Genomic DNA, 26546 nt, shown 5'->3' with positions numbered 1-26546 from the left:
AGCACCGCAGCCAACGGCACACTTGCTATCCCTGTTTTTTTAACATTCACTGTCTGACACACTAAGTCAACACTTTATTTCCCAAGAAGCTGGAGTTCGCTGTAAGTGTGCTCTTAATGTTCTTACTAATGATGGATGTAAATCTTGAGATGTACGTTGCTTACGATACAGCCCCCCTCTCAAGCATTGCACTACACCAGTGTGTTGTACAGACGTTAGTGCGTTCTGGCATCATGCCACACTGCCACTGCCTGACCTGTTGCTGATGACAACACTATTTTGATATGCCTTGTTCAATCGCCAAACTCAGCCCGTATATAGCCCTGTCGTCTGTATCTTCAAACAGTGACTTCGGTGTGTGCATAACCTCAGAAATCGAGGTTATGAGAACACAGAGAAGGACACTGCCCGCCCGTCACGCACCGAGATGCATGCGCCTCCGATATCACTCGAGTGAGCCAAGTGCAGCTAAATCTCAGTCTGTCAGGATGTATGCTGGTGAGGTTATCAATTTCAAGTGAGCCGATACTGTAGGTCTTCGCTGACCGGGAGGTACGTAGTGCACCTTACACTACACTCCTCTCACACTTGACGCATCACAGTCAGAACGTCGCGGTAACCAAGAACCAATCAGCGTGGGTCATACGTAAGTGGGTCACCCCCTATACAGCACGGTGTTCCATAACTATAGGAGGACTGGGTGGGGGGAGAGGAGAGAGGGAATAAAGTGTTTCTGGCAAGGTATAATGCCAGGCTGTAGTTTATGACGAAGAACGGGGTTACAGCAGGTTGGGGAGGAGGGTGTGTAGTGGTGATACTGACCTCCCCATCAAATACCGTTCGCTCGCTTTTAGTCTCCCTACAGTTCACAGAAATGAGTCACGTCGACACATTGGCCAATATTGTGTCCCCATTCCAGGGTCACAATAGTTCGTGCGGTGAATATTGTAACTGAAGATACAAGAATGCATCCAAACGATATGACTTCAGCGAGAAAAAAATGCATTCTACCTAAACAGACACGATCACTAACAATCACTGAGAAGACTAACGAGGCAGAGAACCTTTATTGTTATCCGTCCTAAGAACCAAGGCCCTGGACGGGTGCCAGCCAGTGTGGGGAGCCTGGCACTGATAGCGGTACTCCCACACCCGTTAATGTTCTTCGTTCTCACTAAACATCTACCAGATTGTCTGAGAATAATAAATGCATAAATAATTATCATGTTTCAACATTCCTCCACAACACACACAACTACAACACCATAAAACACACATACACATCACAAATACACACACACACCACAACACATACACTGGGAGTCACAGTAAGGAGAGAGATACAGGAGAGTGTGAGGTAGGTCAGGTGAGGGTCGCTACGTGTTGCCACCACACACACACACACACACACACACACTGGGAGTCACAGTAAGGAGAGAGATACAGGAGAGTGTGAGGTAGGTCAGGTGAGGGTCGCTACGTGTTGCCGCCACACACACGCACGTAGGTTGGCCAGTAACGGGCAAGTAGCTGTTCTGACCACCAAACATGAAGTCAAGATTCATGGGGACAACCTAATCATTACTAATAAATAATCCCAAGGAAAATCAACTTTTTTTTTTTTTGGGTGAGGGAAGAATCATTTTGGTTGTAGCGTAACTACCTGTACAACACGACCTGTCAAGATAAACTTGACGTCCACTTAGTAAAGGATAAATAATTCCTAAAAGTATACTGTCTATGCACATAAGGGGAGCAAAAATGTGTTCAAGGGTTGAGTAGTAGAGCACTAACTAGAGTCTCAGAGCACCCTAGACAGTTCAAGTGAAAGTGTCTGGAGTATTGAGTTAAGTATTTGTTGTCAGTCAACCCATCAACAGCTCCACCCCACTTCTAATTAACTGACATCGTGCACGTACACTCACTTTAACTGACAGGTTGACTCCCAACTACTGACGTCGGCGTCTTATACTTTGGATCATGAGGAGCCACTAATGTCACAAACATCTCAAAATCTTGAAAAAAAATAATAAACAAATTAAAAAAATCCTGAGAGCATATTGGTCAACGTAACGATGCGACTCACCAATCAGCGTGTCCGAGGATAATGTTGAAGTGATTGGTCAATTTCACTGCGAGTTTCTTGAGACTGATGACTCGGGGCGTGAAAATACATCGTTAGCACACAACACACAAGTTAGCTATGGACTTATTGCTGTAAACTAACTGGTATAAGCAGAGTAGAGTCTATCCAGAGGGGGCGAGAAAGCTCAAGCGAACACTCCTATAGACCCGGTGCCTCCATTACTATACATTACATCACAGCAAGTAAGCCACTACAATTGTGAGAGATGAAAATAAAAGCTTCAGCACAAGTGAGATATACAAGTGAGAACGGCCATTATCTGTGATCTTGTGCGTTACTGATCATAGGCAGAGTCCTCTCAGCCAAACACACCATGACGGGCAGCTCAATCATTAAAATTACTTACCTTATAACATGTATCCACTGAGCCTTGAGTAAAGTAAAGGAAGATAAGTAAAGGTTAACAAACACTCGCTATACACAGACAGCCATACCCCCCCCCCTCCCTGTAATAAATTCCCAGTCAACTGAACTTTAAGATAATTATGGCGGACTGAACTGATAATAATAATCCAACCAAAGATATTTGTTATGATCTCACATATTTGGTTCATATCCTCAGCTATTTCTTCGAGTCACTGCGTTCAATATAACACACACACACACACACACACACACACACACACGGATACGCACATAGACGGATACGCACACACACACACACAGATACAAACACAAACAAAAGATTTAACCACAGACACACACCAAAACTATTATATATACTAAAAATGTAAATAACACTAATACTAATAATTAAAGAGCTCAGAGCCGAGAACACAAAGAACAACAACAATCAAAACAGCTTAAGTGACGCCGTGTTTCCCATACCACCATCATCATCACCATCACCACCACCATCACCACCACCATCACCACCACCATCACCATCATCACCACCACCATCACCATCCAAACTTTCCTCTTCCACACTGCTGCTCTCTGGTGTGTTGGTTACCGGGGGTCACTTGTCTGGCTCTCCTCCGAAGTGCCCTGATGTTTCGAGTAATATTATGCCACCTTGACCTTTGACATACCGACCTTTTATTCAACAAGTACCATCCTTGAGAGTTGTGTGTGTGTGTGTGTGTGTGACTCGAAGCAGCAGGGGGCTTAACATGCAAATACTTTAAGAAATCGTGTTTACATTTCTGTGAGTCTGTTGCTAATGAACAGAAAAAAAAAACGAACCGACAAACGAACGGACATTATCACCATCTTATCTGGACTCACTGACCAGGTGTATTAAGATAAATGACCTAATACCACGATGATCCTTCCATATTGTGGTGTGTGAACTGCTCCACCACTCAAGTATCCCCTACCATACACATTCATTCAATAGTAACACAAAGTCCACTAGTGTTCCATCACTCAAAAATAAACTCAAATTTTAGCTACACACAAACACACATACTGTACATACATACATACATACATACATACATACATACATACATACATTTAACATTTAATTACCCCCAACTGACACACTAATTTGGGCAGACTAATGTTGACAAGACAATAATAATTTCTAAAGTAATGGAGGTGAAGGAGTGTGGTGAGGAACAGTTTCTGGTACAGCAGCGTCTGTGATGCAACTGAACCAGTCTTGTGCTGGGAGAGCCCTGAAGTAGTGCCGGCGAGGCATGTCATATACTTAAGAGTTCTCTTACATCTAGTTCATGGGGTTAGTGTATCATAATATAGTCTCGAGTATCACGGCCTTATTAAGATCTGTGTATTGTTAAACTCTGTGAATTACTGTACACTTCAAGGTCACGGGGTGTAAATAAAACAAACTCCTAATATGCTAAACTAATAATGTCTTCAGCCGAGGAAGGAAATGCGTGGTCAGCATAAAGAGCAGGGAACAAAACCAAGAATGTGAAGGTCGGGGAGATAAGAGGGAGCAATGGCAGTGAAACGACTGGGGGAAACGAATCACAACTTCTCCATCTTCCTAGGAAACAGTATTAAAGAGATGTACAGTAATAATAGTGTCAGTGTGTGTGTGTGTGTGTGTGTGTGTGTGTGTGTGTTAGGTGTTGTGAGTGCTTGACTGTTTGCCAGGAGAGGTGTTGAGAGAGCCAAGGTTAACCTGGTGGTAACTATTAATAAACTCCTCCACGCAAGAGACTGAACAACACGACAAATTTCTTGATCCAAAATACAACAACTTCATATGTCATTAAGCCACGGGAAGTTACCACACATTTTTCTCTAGGAGTCTTCAAACCAAATGAGTATCTTGCAAAAATAATTGAATATCGTTATCATCTTTGGCTACTGCACTGCATGTCGTAAGCCAGGGGGCCTCCTGACCAACACGTTCACCTACACGTCCACCACACGCCACACCCCCACCTCTCTCTTTCTCTCTCCCTCACACAGTTACCCACTTGCAGCCTATCATTACAGAACAACCCAGTGAATTAAACTTTTCCCCATGCAAAGATAAACTGACCACAATAATAACTGACACAAGGAACACTACTACTACTACTAAATTTGCACAAGTTAGTAAATGCCAGGGCCTAAGATGCAGCGGTACACTGTCACTAACATCAGGTACTGTCACTACTTCCTGGCATCAGAGACGGTACTTTCCTGGAATTATGGCGGAGGATAAGGGCAGGAAGCATAACAGGAGAGGTTTGTCAGATTTGCCATGGGCGCAGAGAAACTGGGATGTTGGGTTAGTAATGAAGGCGAGTCTTGTGTGAAGGGGGAAGGTGAAAGGACGATTGGGCTGAGATTGTTCTTATAAGGGAGGGAGGGAGGGAGGGAGGGACAGGCAACTCACCACCACAAACAAAATTAACAACATGTGCACAACTTTCATTCTGGCTGAAGCAACACACAAACATCTGGGCATAAACTTACAGTAAAAAAATTACTCACATACTGCAAAAACTAAAAATTCAGACATTCCGCACAAATTAGATCAACAAACATACGAGGAACTGAACTTAGTCTCCTTCATCTATTACAAAAACTCTCTACTTTACATAATCGTCGTCCGTGAGATAATTACAAAGCCAGTGTTGTCTTAACATTCATATTCACCACACCGTGAACGTGATTCCCTTACCAGTAACACCAACCATGAATGTTCGTTAGTCTGTGTTTTGGTTCGTTTATGATTTAGGAATTTATTGTCCTAACACTGTAATGGAATCGTTATAAATTATATATTTTGGTGAAAGTAATGATAATGATGCCGTGATGACTGGCAGCCTGGAGGAGGGGGACGTCCTTGATGGTGTGTGTGGGGGTGGGTGTGTGTGTGTGTGTGTGTGTGTGTGTGTGTGTGTGTATGTGTGTGTGCCCCCGGAGTCTCAAAGGCTATTGGGTTGAAGTTCTTCTTCAGCTGGTTATCCAGAAACAAGTTGGTAATGATACCGTCGAAGCTGAAGAGATTCTGAAGTACTTATGTGTTAATGCGTCCTTTAAACTCCAGCTGCAGAAAAACGGATGCAGTACTCTACGAATTTTTGAGAAGCCAACCACTAGCCAGACTGAACTACTGTACAGGCGGAGTCCACCACTGATTACAGCCACAGTCGGGTCACACATTCAACAACCTTCTCTCTTAAGTCCACAGTGGCTGCATACTGTACTTTGATCAATTATACTTCCTCTCAGTCACATTGTTATGGTGGGAAGAAGAGACAACACCCGACACATACTTAACAGTGGTGTAGTAGCCCTCTTACCTCCCCCCCCCACCCTCACACATTAGCCTTCTCGGTCTTACGTTTGCCAGACCTCACAGTCATTCCCTCACATTCCTTCCCTTTCACTCTCTCCCACTCCACTCTCAAAACATACTATCCTGCTCTACTTTACCCTCCCATACACTACCCTGCCCTCCCCCCACCACCCTGCTCCCTCCTCTGCACTCCCCCACACCCCCCCACACGTCATCAGACAATCATTAACGTAGCACAAAACATATTTATGATCCTCCCTCAAGTTTAGCTTCTGGGCAGAATTATCACACTTGCCAAAACTTTCCATGTCCAATAACTCGACCGGTACTTGGAGACCCCGAACTTGGGCAGAAGCGTGTGAGGTGTTGCTTCACAATTATTACGACTTCTACATCGCAACCGGCTAAGAGGCTTACAATATATTTGCTGACGTTTTAGATTTCATTCTCACCATCTGTTCATAACACAACCACCTGCTATGGTACCAGATGTGTTTTCTAAATACAATCTGTTTCAGAAGATTTGACAGGTACGCAAAGTGTAACTCAATCAAGGAAAAAAACAATGTTATTTCAGGTAAGTTGGTCCAAAGTCTCAAACGCAACTATTGTAACTAAACTATACTGAAAATAATAAGTATCCCAGACAACAAACTATTTACTGTCTTCTGTGTAGGCCGGGTGGGTCAAGTCTTATTCTATTGGGGAGAATTAACAAGAAGTTTAACCCAAGACATACGGTGATCTCGATCATGTGATGGTGAACGTAACGCCTCTATAATGATGTACTGTACTACTACCCAGTGTGTCTCTCTCTCTCGTTTTCTATTGGCGTTATCTTTTACATTCATTAAAATAAGTGGACACACACACACACACACAAATCACTTCTTGACCCACATATCTAAACACTATCCCACAGGACTCGCATCCTCCCAACCAAGTAACCCCATTCTTGGCTCTCTCCAACATCATCCCACAGGATTCTGCATCCTCCCAAACTAACCCGACTTTGGCTCTCATCACCATCCCTCACCCTCCCTCATCACCAGTCCCTCACCCTCTCTCTCTCCTTCATCACCATCCCCTCACACCCCCTCTCTCCCTCATCACCCCTCCCTTCATCACCATCCCCACCCCTCTCTCCCTTTCATCACCATCCCTCACCCTCTCTCTCTCCTTCATCACCTGCATCCTCCTCACCCCTCTCTCTCTCCTTCATCACCAATCAGCCCTCTCTCCTCTCATCACCATCCCTTGCACCCCTCTCTCCCTCATCACCATCCCTCACCCTCTCCCTTCTATCACCATCCTCACCCTTCCTCTCCCTTTCATCACCATCCTCTGTTCTGTTCCTCCCTTCATCACCATTCCTCACCCTCCCCTCATCACCATCCTCACCCTCCCTCCCTCTCTATCACCATCCTCACCCTGTCTTCCCCTTCATCACATCCTCACCCTCCCTCTATCACCATCCCCCACCCCTGTCTCTCTCCCTCTTCATCACCATCCTCACCCTCCCCCTTCATCACCATCCCTCACCCTCTTTCTCCCTTCATCCCATTCTTCCACACCCACACCCCCACCACGTACGCTCCCCCCAAAATATCATCTCCTCAACATTGACCTCCCGATATGACCCCTCCACCCACCTCCAGCCCAGCCCAAGTTAATCCCAACACTGAACATAAACAGGAGGGAAGTACTCACCAAGCCCTCCAGTATGGTGTCCTGGGAGACTCCAGCCATCTCCTTGGCGTCCTGCACCAGCTTGCAGATCCTCTCAAGACATTCCTTCAGACCCATCAACTGTAAGGTCAAGATAGATAGATATTTAGTCAGTACATTTATAAAACAACTATACATTTGGTTCGCTATGTATGTAAACAAGGAAGGTATACATTTCAGCGTGTATATAGAACAATGCAGATATACATTTCAGCATGCATACAGACAATGCAGGTATACATTTCAGCATGTATATAGACAATAGAGGTATACATTTCATTATGCATAGAAAACACGGGTTACATCACCACCTTCAACATCCGTCAAGATTCACAACAACACTACCTATTAATAGTATATCATTAAGGAAGGGGAAATATGACAAAAGTAAAAACAGAACAAAATAACACGTATTAGAAAAAAGGGAGGAGGGCGGGTGGGGGGGGAGGAGGGCGGGTGGGGGGGGGAGGGGTAAAAAGTGACCCACTGGTTGTACAAAAATAACACGAATTTCCAAGCAATTCTCCGTAAGCCTAAGGTGATCTCTGGCTGCACTTACCATTACTATAGCAAGGTTATCATCTAATAATCTCCAAATCTGCCTGCGTGTAAGTGTAAATGTAAATCTGCTGCGTGTATGTAAATCTGGCTGCGTGTAAATGTTAATCTGCCTGCGTGTATATGTAAATCTGCCTGTGTAAATGTAAATCTGCCTGCGTGTAAATGTAAATCTGCCTGCGTGTAAATGTAATCTGCCTGCGTGTAAATGTAAATCTGCCTGCGTGTAAATGTAAATCTGCCTGCGTGTAAATGTAAATCTGCCTGCGTGTAAATAATCTGCCTGCGTGTAAATGTTAATCTGCCTGCGTGTAAATGTTAATCTGCCTGCGTGTAAAAATCTGCCTGCGTGTAAATGTAAATCTGCCTGCGTGCCTGCGTGTAAATGTAAATCTGCCTGCGTGTAAATGTAAATCTGCCTGCGTGTAAATGTAAATCTGCCTGCGTGTAAATGTAAATCTGCCTGCGTGTAAATGTTAATCTGCCTGCGTGTAAATGTTAATCTGCCTGCGTGTAAATGTTAATCTGCCTGCGTGTAAATGTTAATCTGCCTGCGTGTAAATGTTAATCTGCCTGCGTGTAAATGTTAATCTGCCTGCGTGTAAATGTTAATCTGCCTGCGTGTAAATGTTAATCTGCCTGCGTGTAAATGTTAATCTGCTTGCGTGTAAATGTAAATGAAATCTTATCCGAAAATACACCATCCCCCCGTTTATTTTGCCTGGAGATCTACCACCCTAAGCCAAGCCAAATCTAACCTACCCTAACCTAACCTAACCTACATAGCTTTAAGGGTGATTAATCTTCTGGTAATCTGGGAAATTGGACAATGAACACATCCCCCCCCCCCCCACACACACCACGAGAGGCCAGCGGGGGTGGGAGGGACGCCGCATTCCTCCACACCTGACTGACTGACTATTATAATACTTGTGAGGGTCTTTATGTTGTGGTTTCACGGGCGGTGGAGTCAAGTGCCGAGGGAGGTCTTTGGCACCACCTACTACAATCTTGAAGTCATTAGCTCGGGTGTGTATTTACGGGTAATTTAATGCAGCTACGAACGCAAGATATACACACCTACGAACGCAAGATATACACACCTACGAACGCAAGATATACACACCCACACGCTTCCCCTCTAGTTACCAGCCTTTGTCATTGCTTATTCTTTAAAACTCTACTGCAAAATGTTTCGTTGCTTCTTTTTTCTTCAATTTGAGTATTCATAAACTCTCGTTACATTTTCATAAATATTTGTATTAGTTTTTTTTTTTATCACTTCCCGCTTCGTTTAGGTTTTTTTTTTAAGTTATCTCTACGTGGATTGTTAGCGCTTCGTTGTCACTTTCCCATCTTCTAGTGTGACTAACTCCTCCTGTTTATCTATCTATTTTTTCTATTCATTCCAACCACCTTCCTCTTCCTGCAATATATGGCATAAATTCAACATTATGAAGGTGTTTGCCTGAGCTACCATCTTCAAACCCGCAGCGGATTAATAAAAGGAAAGTCGTCTATTGTCTCCCAGGGGAAACTCAAACGGTTAGGGTGGACAGGTAATTCAACATATAATTACCACAAAACATTTCTGTGAGCATATTTTGAAGATTCTTGTACACGTTAAGTCCTAAAGTAATTCTTGTATATAAGACCTGACCTCACCTGACTTTGACCTGACCTAACCGTTTATAACAGCAGAAACACTTCACTCGCGGAGGATGATAAAGGGAGAAACAGGTAAGACAGTGAAGAACTTGAGAGCCAGAGAAATAAACGCTGGGGCGGAGTAAAAACACTACAGGACCTGCACTAGCTAGCTCACCTTGGGCGCCCTGACTCTGGTTCACCTGGCAGTGTTGGTGGTGGTGGTGGCAGTGTTGGTGGTGGTGGTGGTGGTGGCAGTGGCGGCAGTGGTGGTGGTGGGTGGTGGTGGTGGCAGTGGTGGTGGTGGTGGTGGTGGCAGTGGTGGTGGCAGTGGTGTCAGTGTTAGCATAATAACTACAAGTGTCCTTATTTATTGCATCATTGTAAATGTTTTATCGTGTTATTGTATCAAGTAGTTGTACACACCAAGTTCAGCAGAGAGAGAGAGAGAGAGAGATATCAGATGAAGAAACACCCCCCCCAAGTGGGTTAAACCTGACTGAGGCACGACCCCACCAGAAGACCGTTATCCCAGCTAAATGTACGACACTAACGAAGAAGTAATATCTCACTTAAAGTTAACACTGAAGGAGGTGGGGGTGCCGACACTTAATACCTGGGCCAATATCTAGATCAATTTCTGTCACCCATCATCTTGTTGTCTCTCCCACACACACCCCAGGTTATATTTACATCAATTGGAATAATGGGTTAGTGCATTAATCTACAATCCATTAGTGGGTCTTGTGTGATAGTGGTAAGGGAAGGGGTGGGGGTTCTGGGTAAATTACACAAGGAGAGGGAGTTTGCCTTTTGGGGTCCGGATTGTTGGGGTTCTGAACTTAACAAGCATAAGCATAAAGGGTGAGGGTTGATGGAGAGTGTGGGCGGTGTTGCAAATACAAGGTGTAAGTATAACGAGTGAGAGTTGGTGGGGGGTGGGTGGAGGGTGGGGAGTGGTGGGGGTGGTGGAGGGTGTGGAAAATGGTGAGTGGAGGATGGCGGCGGTGGAGGAGGGCGGTGAGTGGAGGAGGGCGGTGAGTGGAGGAGGGCGGTGAGTGGTGGAGGGCAGCGAGTGGTGTTACAAGCCCAAGATGTAAATGTTATATTGTTTAATGCACGAGGTGTAGCCGTAGTGTAATAATAATAATAATAGTGTGTGTGTGTGTGTGTGTGTGTGTGAGGGGAGCAAAGGACGGGTTGTACTAGATGACCTTGAGAGCCTTCCGTTGGGTCACCCTGGCCTGCATACACACCACTCCGACCTGCAACACCACCACTCTGGCCTGCATACACACCACTCCGACCTGCAACACCACCACCCTGGCCTGCACACACACCATCACCAGTTGTTCTGCCGTCATGCACACCAACGACCCCCCGAGGCCTTGGATGTTTTCCTCTCATTTAACAGCACAATGAGCATGAATCCTGAGTGAGTGACTGCCTGCCTGGGCCCAGCGAGTGTTTTTCCCGCCTCACCCAGCCCGCCTCACCCACCCTCTACATTACTATGGTTAATTTATAGACATATTTATTTTGTTAGTCTCAGTCCTACTCTCAGCACCCCACAGCTCACCACGCCGTACTCTCAGAATAATACAATTTTGTCTCATCCATTTTGTACTTCATAGACTCGACTCTCAAACCCCTTTTTTGTTTTGGTTTACACTGGAATCTTTTACAAAATGTCAGGAAAACCAATACAGCATTATACACACAATTACCGACGGTTTATTGATATCTCTGGGGCAATGTTGTTTTGGTCATCTGACATGGCAACGAGAGGCTGTGGGTGCGTGGGTCTGACCAAGGACTTGTGTATACTAAGCACGTGCAGGAGAGGAGGACGAGCCTGGGTTAATGTTCGTATACTGATGTACCCTGAGTGAAGGACGAGCCTGGGTTAATGCCGGTACTGTATACTGACAGTGTACTCGAGAAGTATAGCAATAAATGTACATATTTATAGCGAGGTTAACACGTGTATACCTGAGGGATATAGTTTAGGTTAGGTTCACAGACGAGGTAGTCACAGGGTAGTCGTAGTAAGATGGTGTACACAAAAACGAGTTCTTCATGCTAGTGAAAACACACACACACACACACACACACACACAGTGATGATGAAGTTACAGGATTAAGTTGTGTCACACTATACTGGAGGTACTAAACGTTTTATAACACTTATAGTTTATCAAGCTACATCTTCCCTCTCTTCACCACATCATACACGTATTGTATATACCGATACTGTATACGATCATCACGTGGCCTTTACCATCACGACAAAATGGCTCCCGAGAGTGCATGCTCGCATTCCTCTACCACCCCCTAAAAAGATGTCCTGTCCACCTTCAGCCACTACACCAGGTTACACTCGAGGTCATCACTTGTGTGGTACACCTTGAGCAAATGTTCCACCAGACAGGAACTCTTGTGTATGTGTGTGTGTCCTCCGCACACTATAGCGGCGGCGGGACCAACTTCCCTCGCTGGACCCGTCAGCTGACATTTGAAGGCGGCGCAGTTATCCAGGTGTCTAAAACCCTGCCAGCCAGCCTCTTGCCCTTGTCCATTAATACCGTTACATGCTAGTAACTATTCCCGCTTACAACTTTAACATACCAGACATTCCAGCTTGTTGTTTACCGTTACAGGCTAATAACACTCCTAGTTTGTTACAGCTGTTAACGTCGTTGGTCGTAATAACTGTTGCTTCACTGCCTAAACAAATACGTATTACCACAACCGTAAACAGCAGGTATTTACAGTACCTGCTGTTATTGTACCAACAAAACCGTTTTATCGGAAATTATTATGTAAATAGATAAGAAATTACCATTGCAATAAATATACTGTATTGCCAACTAGACATAATCCTGACAGCTCTGTCTTCTTGCTCAACCTTATTACTGTACAACCCATGTTGTACTGCTCCCCATTATATTTATGTTTTTCAATTCCACTGTAATTTATGCATATACTTATAATATAATTAAACAAATAAGTAAAAAATAAAAAAATAAATGAAATAAATGAATATTGAAGTGATAACCGTGGTAACATTATGAGATGTTCTCATTACCACCAGGCTATTGTACTATTCCAGAGGATACTAAACGTTACATAACACTTCCTTGAGATAAATGTATAGTATATATCAGGTGCCTACAGGAGAGCTCAGGTTCTCAACTGGCTCAGCCATGTTAATATTGTTATTATTATCCACTCTGTATCTGTGTTTTTCTGGCTAAATAAACTGTTTCAATTCAATTCAACAACAGTTACCTGCCCTAGTCTTCATATATTCCGGAAGACTAACATTAATATCTTGACTACAATCAACAACGACCTCCTTCTATGACAGTTCAGGCCACCAACGTTACAACAACAGGAAGAAATTGATACAACAGTTAACGGCAACCATCACCAGACGCAAAATAAAGGCACCAAGGCATAGCTCGCTCACTCACTCACTCACAAGGTAGCGGTGTGTTGGAGGCGGAGGCAGGAACAAGTTGTAATAAATTATTGGTCCCAGATTTACGAAGGTTAATACGATGAAGGTGTACGAACTCAACTTAGAGACACAACACAAAGTTAACCTCCAGAAATAGCATCAAAATAACGAGATCAGGTCAAGCCAAGTAACACAATGACGTATCTGACCAAACAACAACACTATACTGTAAGGCTTCATCACCCGGAAGAATGTAACAAGTCACTATGAATAATGTCGTCATTGTCAGACTTCCTGGATTAAAAGGATCAATTTACAAAACCTAACAACTATGAAAGGTTAACAGCAAGTTCTAACAGTTTAAAAAAAATATATATCTATTGGCTTAAATAGTCTTCAAGGATATAATAAAAATTTTTGTTGTTTTAGAAAATTTAACGGTTTTAACTGTCTGCTTTGTCACGATCACCGAACACAAATCTCGACACAATACTACAACAGATAACTGAGGAAGTTAATAAAGACGCCCAACACAGGAAGTGATCAAGATGTACAAGTCAGCGTCAACTTAAACAGTACGTGCCGAGCATCACCCCGGAACACGATCTGCTAAATGATTTGCACCAGATTCTCAATTACTTCTGCTGGGGATGTCAAGAAGCAAACGACATCAAGGAGCTTTACCGACAATGAAGGTCGTACAAAAGAACAGAACGACCGCCCGAGCTACAGAACGACCGCCCGAGCTACAGAACGACCGCCCGAGCTACAGAACGACCGCCCGAGCTACAGAACGACCGCCCGAGCTACAGAAAGACCGCCTGAGCGACAGAACGACCGCCCGACAGAACGACCGCCCGAGCTACAGAACGACCGCCTGAGCTACAGAACGACCGCCGAGCTACAGACGACTACAGAACGACCGCCGAGCTACAGAACGACGCCTGAGCTACAGAACGACCGCCCGAGCTACAGAACGACCGCCTCAGAACGACCGCCCGAACTACAGAACGACCGCCCGAACTACAGAGACCGACAAGTGGTGGAAATTACATAATACAAAATAAATAAATACAAATAATAAAAAAGAAATACAAATAATAAAAAAGTTCCAACATGCACAGAAATCGAATTCTGGAGCTCTCCTGCTGGCATAGCGAGAATATTATTCACTACATGTGAGCTGGGTATCGGGTGTTGCAAGCTGAGCACAGAACAGAATTCAATACGGTGCTGGGTGCCAATAGTTCCGACATACTGTACGAGCAAGCACGAACACCCCCCACCCCTTCTCTAGCTTATCTTAACGCCTACACCCCACACCTATAAAGTGATCAATATTAAAGTTAGATCAGGCACTTCAAAGCACACACACACACCCAGAATGTCAAGACCTGATAAGCGTCACCTGCTGGGGGTGTGCTCGTCGCCTGCATTACGCTCAAATTATGCAGACACGTCAAACACAAACCAGTCACCCAGGAAAATAAATTCCACCTTAAATCACCTCGGGAAAAACAAAAACCAGGTAAACGCCACAGCACTACAATGGTACTATGACAAAAGTAATCACCTTAACCTTATCATCCAGGATAATGATGTGTGATAATTAAAAAGGTTAATGGTCGAGTATAACAAGACAAGGATAATTTACAGGATCAAAGTTACATGTAATTAACCCTACACTTTAAAAAAATACAGATTGAAAGTTAACTACTGATACTAATGTACTACAGGGGTATTTAAATATTCGCCCCGACAGGTTTCCGATAAGAACGTGTTTGTGTCTACTTGGAAACCTTTTAAATACACTTATCTCCGTGTAGTATAAAGTGAAGATAAGTTTAAGTGTTCAATATATCGAAATTGAACACGGTCATTAACTCAACTGGGAAGTATTCAACATGACACCTTGCAATGATTTCAAGTCATGTACAGTACAGGTGTTTTAGTGTTCCAAATTTGGTAGGTTGTACACACACACACACACACACACACACACACACACACACACTTTGTTCACTTTGTTCCATGGAGAGTAATGTATACGACCTAGTGAAGGCTTGAACGCACATATAGAAACAAGCACACGCACATATAGAAACAAACACAAGCACATATAGAAACAAACACAAGCACATATAGAAACAAACACACGCACATATAGAAACAAACACAAGCACATATAGAAACAAACACAAGCACATATAGAAACAAACACAAGCACATATAGAAACAAACACACGCACATATAGAAACAAACACACGCACATATAGAAACAAACACACGCACATATAGAAACAAACACACGCACATATAGAAACACGCACATATAGAAACACACGCACATATAGAAACAAACACACGCACATATAGAAACAAACACAAGCACATATAGAAACAAACACAAGCACATATAGAAACAAACACACGCACATATAGAAACAAACACACGCACATATAGAAACAAACACACGCACATATAGAAACAAACACACGCACATATAGAAACAAACACGCACATATAGAAACAAACACACGCACATATATAGAAACAAAACACAAGTACATATAGAAACAAACACAAGCACATATAGAAACAAACACACGCACATATAGAAACAAACACACGCACATATAGAAACAAACACAAGCACATATAGAAACAAGCACATATAGAAACAAACACACGCACATATAGAAACAAACACACGCACATATAGAAACAAACACACGCACATATAGAAACAAACACACGCACATATAGAAACAAACACACGCACATATAGAAACAAACACACGCACATATAGAAACAAACACACGCACATATAGAAACAAACACACGCACATATAGAAACAAACACACGCACATATAGAAACAAACACACGCACATATAGAAACAAACACACGCACATATAGAAACAAACACACGCACATATAGAAACAAACACACGCACATATAGAAACAAACACACGCACATATAGAAACAAACACACGCACATATAGAAACAAACACACGCACATATAGAAACAAACACACGCACATATAGAAACAAACACACGCACATATAGAAACAAACACACGCACATATAGAAACAAACACACGCACATATAGAAACAAACACACGCACATATAGAAAACAAACACACGCACATATAGAAACAAACACAACGCACATATAGAAACAAAACACACGCAAACATATAGAACACACATATAGAAACAAACACAATATAGAAACAAACACACGCACATATAGAAACAAACACACGCACATATAGAAACAAACAAACACACGCACATATAGAAACAAAACAAGCACATATAGAAACAAATACATATAGAAACAAACACACGCACATATAGAAAACAAACAACATATAGAAACAAACACACGCACATATAGAAACAAACACACGCACATATAGAAACAAAACACACGCACATATAGAAACAACACACACGCACATATATATAGAAACAAACAAACAAAACACGCACATATAGAAACAAACACACGCACATATAGAAACAAACACACATATAGAAACAAAACACACGCACATATAGAAACACACGCACATATAGAAACAAACAACATATAGAAACACACGCACATATAGAAACAAACACACGCAGCACTATATAGAAACAAAACACACGCACATATATAGAAACAAACACACGCACATATAGAAACAAAACAGTACATATAGAAACAAACACACACATATAGAAACACACATACATATAGAAACAAACACACGCACATATAGAAACAAACACACGCACATATAGAAACAAACACACGCACATATAGAAACAAACACATGCACATATAGAAACAAAACACACGCACATATAGAAACAAACACACGCACATATAGAAACAAACACACGCACATATAGAAACAAACACACGCACATATAGAAACAAAACACATAGCACATATAGAAACAAACACACGCACATATAGAAACAAACACACGCACATATAGAAACAAACACACGCACATATAGAAACAAACACACGCACATATAGAAACAAACACACGCACATATAGAAACAAACACACGCACATATAGAAACAAACACACGCACATATACAAACAAACACACGCACCTAACTCAAGAATATAAAAGGTTACTTGCGGCGTCAGAACTTCCAGGCTTAAAAAAATAATAAAATAATAAAATGGCGTGGACAAGGGAAGGAGGCGTGGGGGGCGGGGGGGAAGGGAAGGGGAGAGAGGGAGGTGCAAATACAGTTCCTAGACTCGACTCGTGTTTACAAATCCTACCACCACATGAAATTTGTTGTAATGTTTTCATTAACCTAAATTCCAGCAACAACTAAATATATACAGTAAACTCAAAGACCTTCTCCTTAACCCCTCGGCATTAAAGGTCAGTATGCTGGGTGAGGGGGGAGTGAGTGTGACCTTGTTTCCCTCCTGACCTGTACTCTCCCTTACAAGAGATGTGTCCCTGTCACCCAGAGCCACCCAAATATGGATCCCGGTCATATGGTAAGTATCTAATCATCGTATATGGAAGCACAGAGAGAGAGAGTGTGTGTGTGTCATCATAATACAACAACGACATACTTGACTCTCCCTGCCTGACTACTGAGTGTTATTCTCCCATGGAACGAGTCCTCATACATGATCACGTCAACATGATCGACCAGGACTAGGTGGCGAGGGAGAAAAGCTGACCTTGTTTGACATTTGCATCAACAAGGCAGCATCCGCGCCACAAGTCGCTGGAACTACTTTCTGACCCCAGTTGCTGCTGCACCTCAGGCACCAGGGTGACACGGAACAAGGTCAAGCTAATGATTAACCTATGTTGTGGCCTGGTTTCCTTGTCCTCCCTCCTCCACCCATCTGTGTCTCTGATAACACTACATACATTCTACATATACACATATATAAATAGCCATCATCGAAGCCCCATTACATGTCAGGGTAAACATAGTTAAGTTTACCTTGGAACTGTTATTTTTCCTTGACCCCAAGTTGTCCCCCACCAAAGCAGTAAGACAACGACGAGATACTAGATGTGAGAGACGTTACAGCAACACACCAGACACTGATCAGTCCACAGTCATGCTCGCATAATGTTCTATCAAAATATTCTGTATAATTATCACCCCTTGAGCAGGTTCAATAAATGTTGGCCTTTACAGAGTCTTCTCTTCCATGTGGTGTTCGACATTAAACTTTACCCAAGTTTATAATGATCAATCAAAACATTAAATTCCCAACAGTCTTGATTCTACTCTTTGTAAACAAGTAATTCTGATTAAATACTATTAAGCCAGGAAAATAATCTAAGCCAATGACGAGCAACACTACTGCACTGTACATAACTACTGAGGCCATACATTAAACCAGTCTTGTATACACTTCAATAATGTACGTGTGTGTGTGTGTGTGTGTGTGTGTGTGTCGTACTGCTCTTATAAAACACGTCGTATATACAGCCGCCAGACAAGACAACTTATACATCATCTTTCTGAACTGGTCGTTTGATAGTTGGTATAAAACACTGCCACCTGCCCGCGGCTCTCACTGATTACTAACAAACTCTCCACTATCGTAACCTTGAGGTCATTGACGCCGTGTTAATGCAAACTGATAAAAAATACTCTGGTTAAAATGTTATGATATCGTCAAGGTCTTTCCAGGTCTTGAGAGGACAATGACTGCCAAGTTTCAAGAACATCTGTATCTGTTGACGCGCAGTAATGCATCATCAACAACAACAAATTCACAGGGGGTACAGGCCACAGATACAGCATAAATGGCAGTTTGAGGGATTCTGTAATTCCTGCAACTGTGAAGTTTTCTAGTTACAAAATGAGACGTAAACCAACGCACAAAACCGTCACGTCAAAAAAATCTGAATTTCCGGATTAGTCAGAAAACGAGATGATGAAAGATAAACATCAGATACGTTAACTATTTACTCTGTCATAATAACAAAATAACCGTAATATTAGTTTCGTAAATGGGAGATAAATAAACGATAGACCAATCACGTTGAGTCACCAGATACTGTATAGATATTAGTAATAAAACAACAGACACTACATTATAGGAACAGTAAAAAAAATAATAAAAAAACCCATATTACAGGTTCCATAGGTTCCTTGGGTCCTCCTGGGTCGACCTTGAGAAGATAATAGGTTGATCCAACTCCTTATTAGTCTGGAACGCTCGGGGTATTAACTTCCTGACCAGTAGAATTTAGTACGCGTTGTATAGGTCAATGTCACACACCACAACAACGGGTCAGGGCAGTCTTCAATTATTAGTTGGTCCCAGACTCTATACCTTTATTAAACTAGTCATCTTCCTATATTTAAACCTTCAATTACTTTCTCCTTAAGAGTCAAGTTCAGGAGAGTACAGTTCTGGGGGAAGAGGTGAGGGTGGAAGGGGGGGGAAGAGGAGAGGGAGGAGGTCCACGTCACAGTTCTCAACACAAACTGGATAAATAACTTTCGCTGAGTGAAATCCAACAAGAGGGGTGTGTGTGTGTGTGTGTGTGTGTGTGTATAGGAGTGAGTGCAACCAACCGTGCAGGGTCGCCCGGTGAGGATACTGTCTGCACTGTACTGTCCGCCTGGTCACCAACAGCTAGCTACATACATTAAATTAACATCAAAATGAACGAACATTAATTTTTGGACAGATTCTGCAAGTAAATTCTGTACCAACCTTTAGGCCCCAAGTCTTCCGCGCCCCCTATAACAACACTTTATACCATCTACTAGCCTTCGTTTTCTTCTATACAATCCAAGTGTATTCTTATAACTAATGACACGCTACGACGATTATGACACGTGAAACTATTGTCAATTTCCTAGCTGAAGTCTCACACCGGTTATGTGAGGATACGCCAAGAGCGACGCCAACCGGGTTTACTGGGGTCATAAACTGGTGTTCAGAAGTTATATATTACTTCATTTATTGCGTCAAACTGATGCATCTACTGCGGTATACGTCATCATGTTTATTGAACCATAAACAAATATTTCCTGCGTTCTACATAAGTACATTTTTGGGTCAAAGTACAGACGAGTTTATCAGTTTTATGATTCACCGTACTCCCCGTCACAGTGATCATCGGACACCAACACAACACTTTGTATGACAACATTTAAATAACCTGGAACAAGATTCACTTGGAAGGGCCACATTTTACCCCAGAAGTCCTCACCATAAGCTCCAAAGTTCTTAAAATATATTTCCGAGACTTGCTGTCCAGGAGGCTAGTTTACGTGACGGTCTTATCACAGGTAATACTGTACCGTCGTACATCATATCACTGTTGATCCCGGTGTCGCAACTTAATACAAAACCCGAGTGTCAATCACGATTACAGCTTATCAAGGGTACCTGCCGAGCCCAACAGTCAACGACCTGAGCCTTACAATAAAACTTCTTGACGTCATATGAGATTTTTCAATCTAGATTTTTCAGGACCTCCCAACCGCTGTTATGACCATCATGGTCTCAACGAAGGAGATTAATTTGGTCTTCACAAACAAAGACGGACAGTTGACGCATGTTCCACAAAACTTGCTTTAAGCTAAATAATTTTAGCCGTTTGGTTTTGAGTATTGCGTGATGCACAGTGAAAAGTCAATGAGATACTGCAAAAGTAAGTAAATTGCACTAAAACGGTTTGTCGTGCAACTCGAGGTTATTCAGGGAAGGTTTAGAGGTTTATCTACATCTTATCATAAACTATCACACATAACACACGTCTGTTAACGCATTAGCATAATTATTTTGATAGAGAGTAGCCTTGTGTGGTTGCCATGGCGGGTGTGGTGTAGGATGGGCCCAGGAGGTCCCCAGCCTGGCGCCACCACCCCACGGCTTAGGCCAGAAACTTGATGCCCCTAGCAACTAGTTGTGAGCAGATTCAAAACCAGCAAGGTCTTGGCACCGGCCGGCTAGCTGGTGCGGTGTGTAGGGGGCGTCAAGCTATAGTGGAGCTCTGCGACATAATCAACTGTATACGCACCAGTAGGAGTTGTGTCCACTTAGCCTCTACTTTATGGACTCAGTTTTGTTTTACTTTAAAATTTGTAGTATGATGAGTTTTACGTCATATCCATGATAAGGCCAAGGTTGATGTAAGTGAAGGGAGATAAGGAGAGGACAGGGCCAGGGTTGGTGGCACCTTCACCATAGCCTCGCCCTTGGTTCCCGCCTTCCTATATACACTTTCTACAATAAGCACTTGAAGGTCACGGGACACACCTTGTACAGAGGTTACCGACGCGGTGCTGCCAACACCACACACATCACCATCGTCAATGTTTTAAAGCCATTTTCCACGCTTGTGTGGGCAGTGGCCAGTGTGTGGTCGACTTATCATAGAGCAGCGCAACGTCCCGTGTACTTCCTAAATAACAATATTATGGTTTCCGTCACAGGCTTAAAATATTGTGTTTTTAAATACCAAGACACGATGCAATCTCGCTCATATGTAAACAAAGTGAAGTGGATTAACATGGATAAAATATTACGGTAACCAAGGTGACACGTCTAGATATTAAGAAAAGGACGCTATATGTACCATATAATAACCTCCAAGTGCAAGTTGATACACATACAGTAGACTGTATATGTACACAGTTGCTGGAGTTTGATGCAAGTTACCAGGTGGATACACGGAGTGACAGGACTGTAACCTTGACACCGTCACTTACCAACTCCCCGTCACGCCTTTAGCCATCACTTCTACACCGTCACCACCAACTCCCAGAGAATTGTTACTAGGCATCATTTTGTAGACCTTATACTGTAGAAGACACTGAAGGGGGGCTACTTTGTTTCTTGGCTGGGCGACATCTGAGACTTTTTTGAGCCAAGATAAAATGTGAACCAAGTGTTTTAATAATTGTTTTTACTCACATGACTCGTTAGCCCGGATCTTTTATAACTACCCATGCATCATATTCCCGACCTGAACAACAGACACACTCACCCAGCGGTTGGTTGAAGGACCCTCCAGTTCGGCGATCTTCTTCCCTCGTCCGTCCATCAGCACGATCCATGAGTGTGTGCCGCCCCTGTACACAAAAACACAAATATTGAGTCCTGTATAAACGAAATATTAAGTCTTATATACAATCAAAATTTTAGTCCTATATACGATCACAATTGTGGCCTTTGGTATGCAAAAAAAAAATACCGTATACAAAATCACAATATTAGTTCTCCATAAACAACCATAATGTTAATCTTTTATACATACATACATACATACATACATACATGCATGCATACATACATACATAACGTAATAACACCAACACATTGCCTGTGGCATACAATTGTCAAGTTTTATGAACGTCAGGTGTTCGGGAGGAAAGTCGTTCAAGATGTTTTTTTTAATAAATACGAGTTACGTACAGTGAAGCCATAGCAATCACTCCAAATAAAGTCACTTACTCTGGACAACTTCCTATGAAAACATAACACACTTCACTACACACCTACCTATCCAGCTGTTACCAATCCCCCCCCCCGCTCTCTCACACCTCCGTCAAGAGTGTATGCTTTTAATAACTCGCTAACGACCAAACTATTTTAATAACAAGGCTAGAAAAATATTACACAATTACCTAAATGGAATAAATCAACAAAACCTCGCATGTATTTTTAGTCACGTGAACTGTCTGACACAAAGGGTTGGGGGCGAGTCCTAACATGAGCGGGTGTGTACAGTAGGTCAAGGGGGGATAATAATGTTTTTTGTTTGGCAAGTTACTGCATTCATTCCTGTTGCTGAAGGTCAAGACGAACTATGGACTTTTTCTTCTCCATCACCCTCTCTCCTCTTCCCCTCGCCCTCTCTCCTCTTCCCCTCGCCCTCTCTCCTCTTCTCCCTCGCCCTCTCTCCTCTTCTCCCTCGCCCTCTCTCCTCTTCTCCCTCGCCCTCTCTCCTCTTCTCCCTCGCCCTCTCTCCTCTCTCTCCCTCGCTCCTCTCCTCTCCTCCCTCGCCCTCTCCTCTCCTCCCTCGCCCTCTCCTCTTCTCCCTCGCCCTCTCCTCTTCTCCCTCGCCCTCTCCTCCTCGCCCTCTCTCCTCTCCACTTCTCACTCTCTCCTCTCCACTTCTTCTCACTCTCTCCTCTCCACTTCTTCTCACTCTCTCCTCTTCTCTGTTTACAAATTACATTACTGTACCCGTAACCACGTCAACAACATACAGTGATCACCTCTCCCGTCCTTGTTCATAATGACGCAGCAGTAACACTACCACACACAATAAGAGAAAATCTTTCCATTGTTGACGTTTCAGAGGACCTCGAATTGCGTCACGACTTTCTTCAGAACCAATAACCACAACTATCTGAACACCCAGCCACCACTTATGTGAACACCCAGCCACCACTTATGTGAACACCCAGCCACCACTTATGTGAACACCCAGCCACCACTTATGTGAACATCTAGCCTACACTTATATAAACACCTAGCAACCACCACCGCCCCCCTGTGCAACAAAACACGGGGTACAGTATACCAGCATCTCCTACTTATCAACATTCGACGTAATCTACCATGTGTCGAGTCATGTGTGGCCAGTCATGAGGCAGCAACCGGCTTCACTAGTAATCAAGCATATAACTGGAGCCATCATGCAGTTTGAGAGACCAGCATGGAACTTGAAACATATGTAAAGCTGATTTATAACAAAGAAGACCCCAAGCCATCTCAGATTTCGCCAACTTTGTCATAGTCATCGTTCATGTTACTATCACCTCACAGGCTGACCAAGGGAGGCAAGAGGTCACACACGATGATGAAGTATCTTGTAGTCAACGGAGCTTACCAAGGAGAGCACCTGGACGTATAAAACTTACTGGAGTTTAGTGATGACGGCAAGAAACACGACGGGACCCTCATGCAAACAAGCTTATGATGGTTTTGTCGGACAATATCCATGGTCGAATCAGCTTGCTGTTTACTATTGTTTGTTTACCTACACTGTTTATGTACCTACTGAATCAATGTAAATTTGTATAAATGTGATACCAGCATTAAAGCTAATCCCCGTAAAAAAGTCTCGATATTAACAACTATAACTTCAGGGTATTCTTTAACAACACTACAGCAAGTACCTATATTTACCACTAGTGTATCGTCAAGTGCAGGTGGTCAGTCAAAGTGAACAAAACGCCATTCTTTATAAGACACTGTGGCACGTATACAATGTAATGGGTTTTCAAAACCTCCCTCAAGCGTTACAATTCAACTTTCAGTATCATTTTGGCATTATAAAACACACACTGCCAATGATTATGAACAACTTATAAAAATTCTAGTTTTCCCATTAAAAACAAATTAATTTAATTTATGCACTAAGATTTGCGTCAGTTGTTTATAAACGTTGGTGGCCTGAAGAGTCAGTGTGTTAATCCGCGCTTCTAAAAAGTTCCTCTGAGGGTTTGGTGAGGGAAGGCGGACGCGTTGACGATAGGTCTAGTCAGAGCCATTGGTCAGGGCCATGTCTCGCCTGCGCTTTCTTGAGAACCTGACAGATCTCTTATCTATTAACGATGAAGCCGTCGCTGTAAAAACAATAGATATTGTATTGTACTGTTGTCTCTCGTGACACTTGTGGCAGACGAGACAAAACAAACGACAGGTCCAGCCTTTATAGGTAATGGCCACATGGTGAACGACCTTAACGCTTGATGGTAACATGACTATCCTCACACCGACCTGATCCTGAAGCACCAGCAGGAGTACACTAGACCTGGCCACCCCAGCACCACCAGCAGTGCCTGAACCTGTACACCCCAGCAGGGGTACACTATGAATTTTTGGCCCCCAGCAGGAGTACACTGAACCTGTTTTGGCATAGACCTGGCTTTTAACGGCAGGGGTACACCTGAGCCACAACCCACGCAGGAGTACACCTGAACCTATTTTTAACAGAGGTACACTAGACCTGGCCTTGCACCCCTGGCAGACCCTGGGCCTGCTTTACAGAGTGCACCTGAACCTGGCCACCCAGCACAGGCCACTGAACCTGGCCACCCCAGCACAGTACCACTGAACCTGGCCACCCCAGCACAGGTACTGAACCCACACCCCGGCACGAGTACACTGAACCTGGCCACCGCTTTGAGTGCGCAGACCTGACCCACCCAGCACGGTACACCCCTAGACCTGGCCACCCCAGCACACAGGTACACTGAACCTGGCCACCCGGCACAGTACACTGAACTGGCCACAACAGTGCACTGAACCTGGCCACCCAGCAGGACCTGGCCCACCCCAGCACAGGTACCACTAGACCTGGCTTCCCCAGCACAGTACTGAACCTGTTACCACCCCAGCACAGTGCCTGAACCTACCAGCCTGCCTTTAACCAGGGGTACACTGAACCTGTGCACAGCACAGGTACACTGAACCTGGCCACCCCCAGCACAGAGTGCACTGAACCTGGCCACCCAACACAGTGCACCCAGACCTGTGCACCCAGCACAGTGCCTAGACCTGACCCACCAGCACAGTGCACTGGACACACCCAGCACAGGCATAGACCTGGCCACCCCAGCACAGGTACCTCAGACCTACACTGGCCACACTGGCAGTGCACTGAACCCTGTGCCCCCAGCACGAGTCACACTGAACTGTGCAGTACACTAGACCTGGCCCCCAGCACGAGTACACTGAACCTGGCCACCCCAGCACAGTACACTGAACCTGGCCACCCCAGCACAGGTACACTAGTATTACCAGCCCACCCCAGCAGTACACTAGACCTGGCCACCCCAGCACGTGCCTGAACCTGGCCACCCAGCACAGTGCACTAGACAACCTTGGCACCACAACACCAGTACACTGAACCTGTTGCACTAGCACACAGTACCTGAACCTAGCCCCAACACAGTACTAGACCTGGCTGTACCTTTATTTTAGAGTACACTAATTTCTGTACCCCAACACAGTGCACACTGAACCTGGCCACCCAGCACAGGTTGCCTAGACCTGGCCCACCCCAGCACAGTACACTAACAGACCTGTGCCCCCAACACAGTACTGACCAACCCCAGCACAGTACTGAATACAACACCCCAGCTTTGGCCACCCAACTTTGGTGCACTGAATGACACCAGCCACCCAGCACAGTACTGAGCATAGCTTACCCCTTTTGAGTACACTGAACCTTCTGTGCCTTCAACACAGGTACACAGACCTGTTACCCCAGCTGGTACACTAAACCTGGCCTTTGGCACAGTAC

At 43.8% G+C, this 26546-nt stretch overlaps 1 protein-coding gene across 2 annotated transcripts in view; it reads right to left on the bottom strand.

Moving 5' to 3' along the window:
- Window positions 1-26546, bottom strand: part of LOC121878429 (N-acetyl-D-glucosamine kinase-like) — a 58717-nt gene that overhangs the window by 22187 nt on the left and 9984 nt on the right. For both annotated transcript variants that reach the window (XM_042384663.1, XM_042384664.1), the window contains exons 2-3: window positions 22275-22359; window positions 7569-7667 (exon numbers count right to left, since the gene is read on the bottom strand). In XM_042384663.1, the coding sequence (XP_042240597.1) occupies window positions 7569-7667; window positions 22275-22359 (184 nt within the window). The remainder of the gene's footprint in view (window positions 1-7568; window positions 7668-22274; window positions 22360-26546) is intronic.

Source organism: Homarus americanus, unplaced genomic scaffold (assembly GCF_018991925.1).
Source record: "Homarus americanus isolate GMGI-L3 unplaced genomic scaffold, GMGI_Hamer_2.0 scaffold41027, whole genome shotgun sequence".
NCBI classification, from domain to species: domain Eukaryota; kingdom Metazoa; phylum Arthropoda; class Malacostraca; order Decapoda; family Nephropidae; genus Homarus; species Homarus americanus.
The sequence above is the reverse complement of the archived record's forward strand: the minus strand, read 5'-3'. Positions and strand labels throughout refer to the sequence as shown.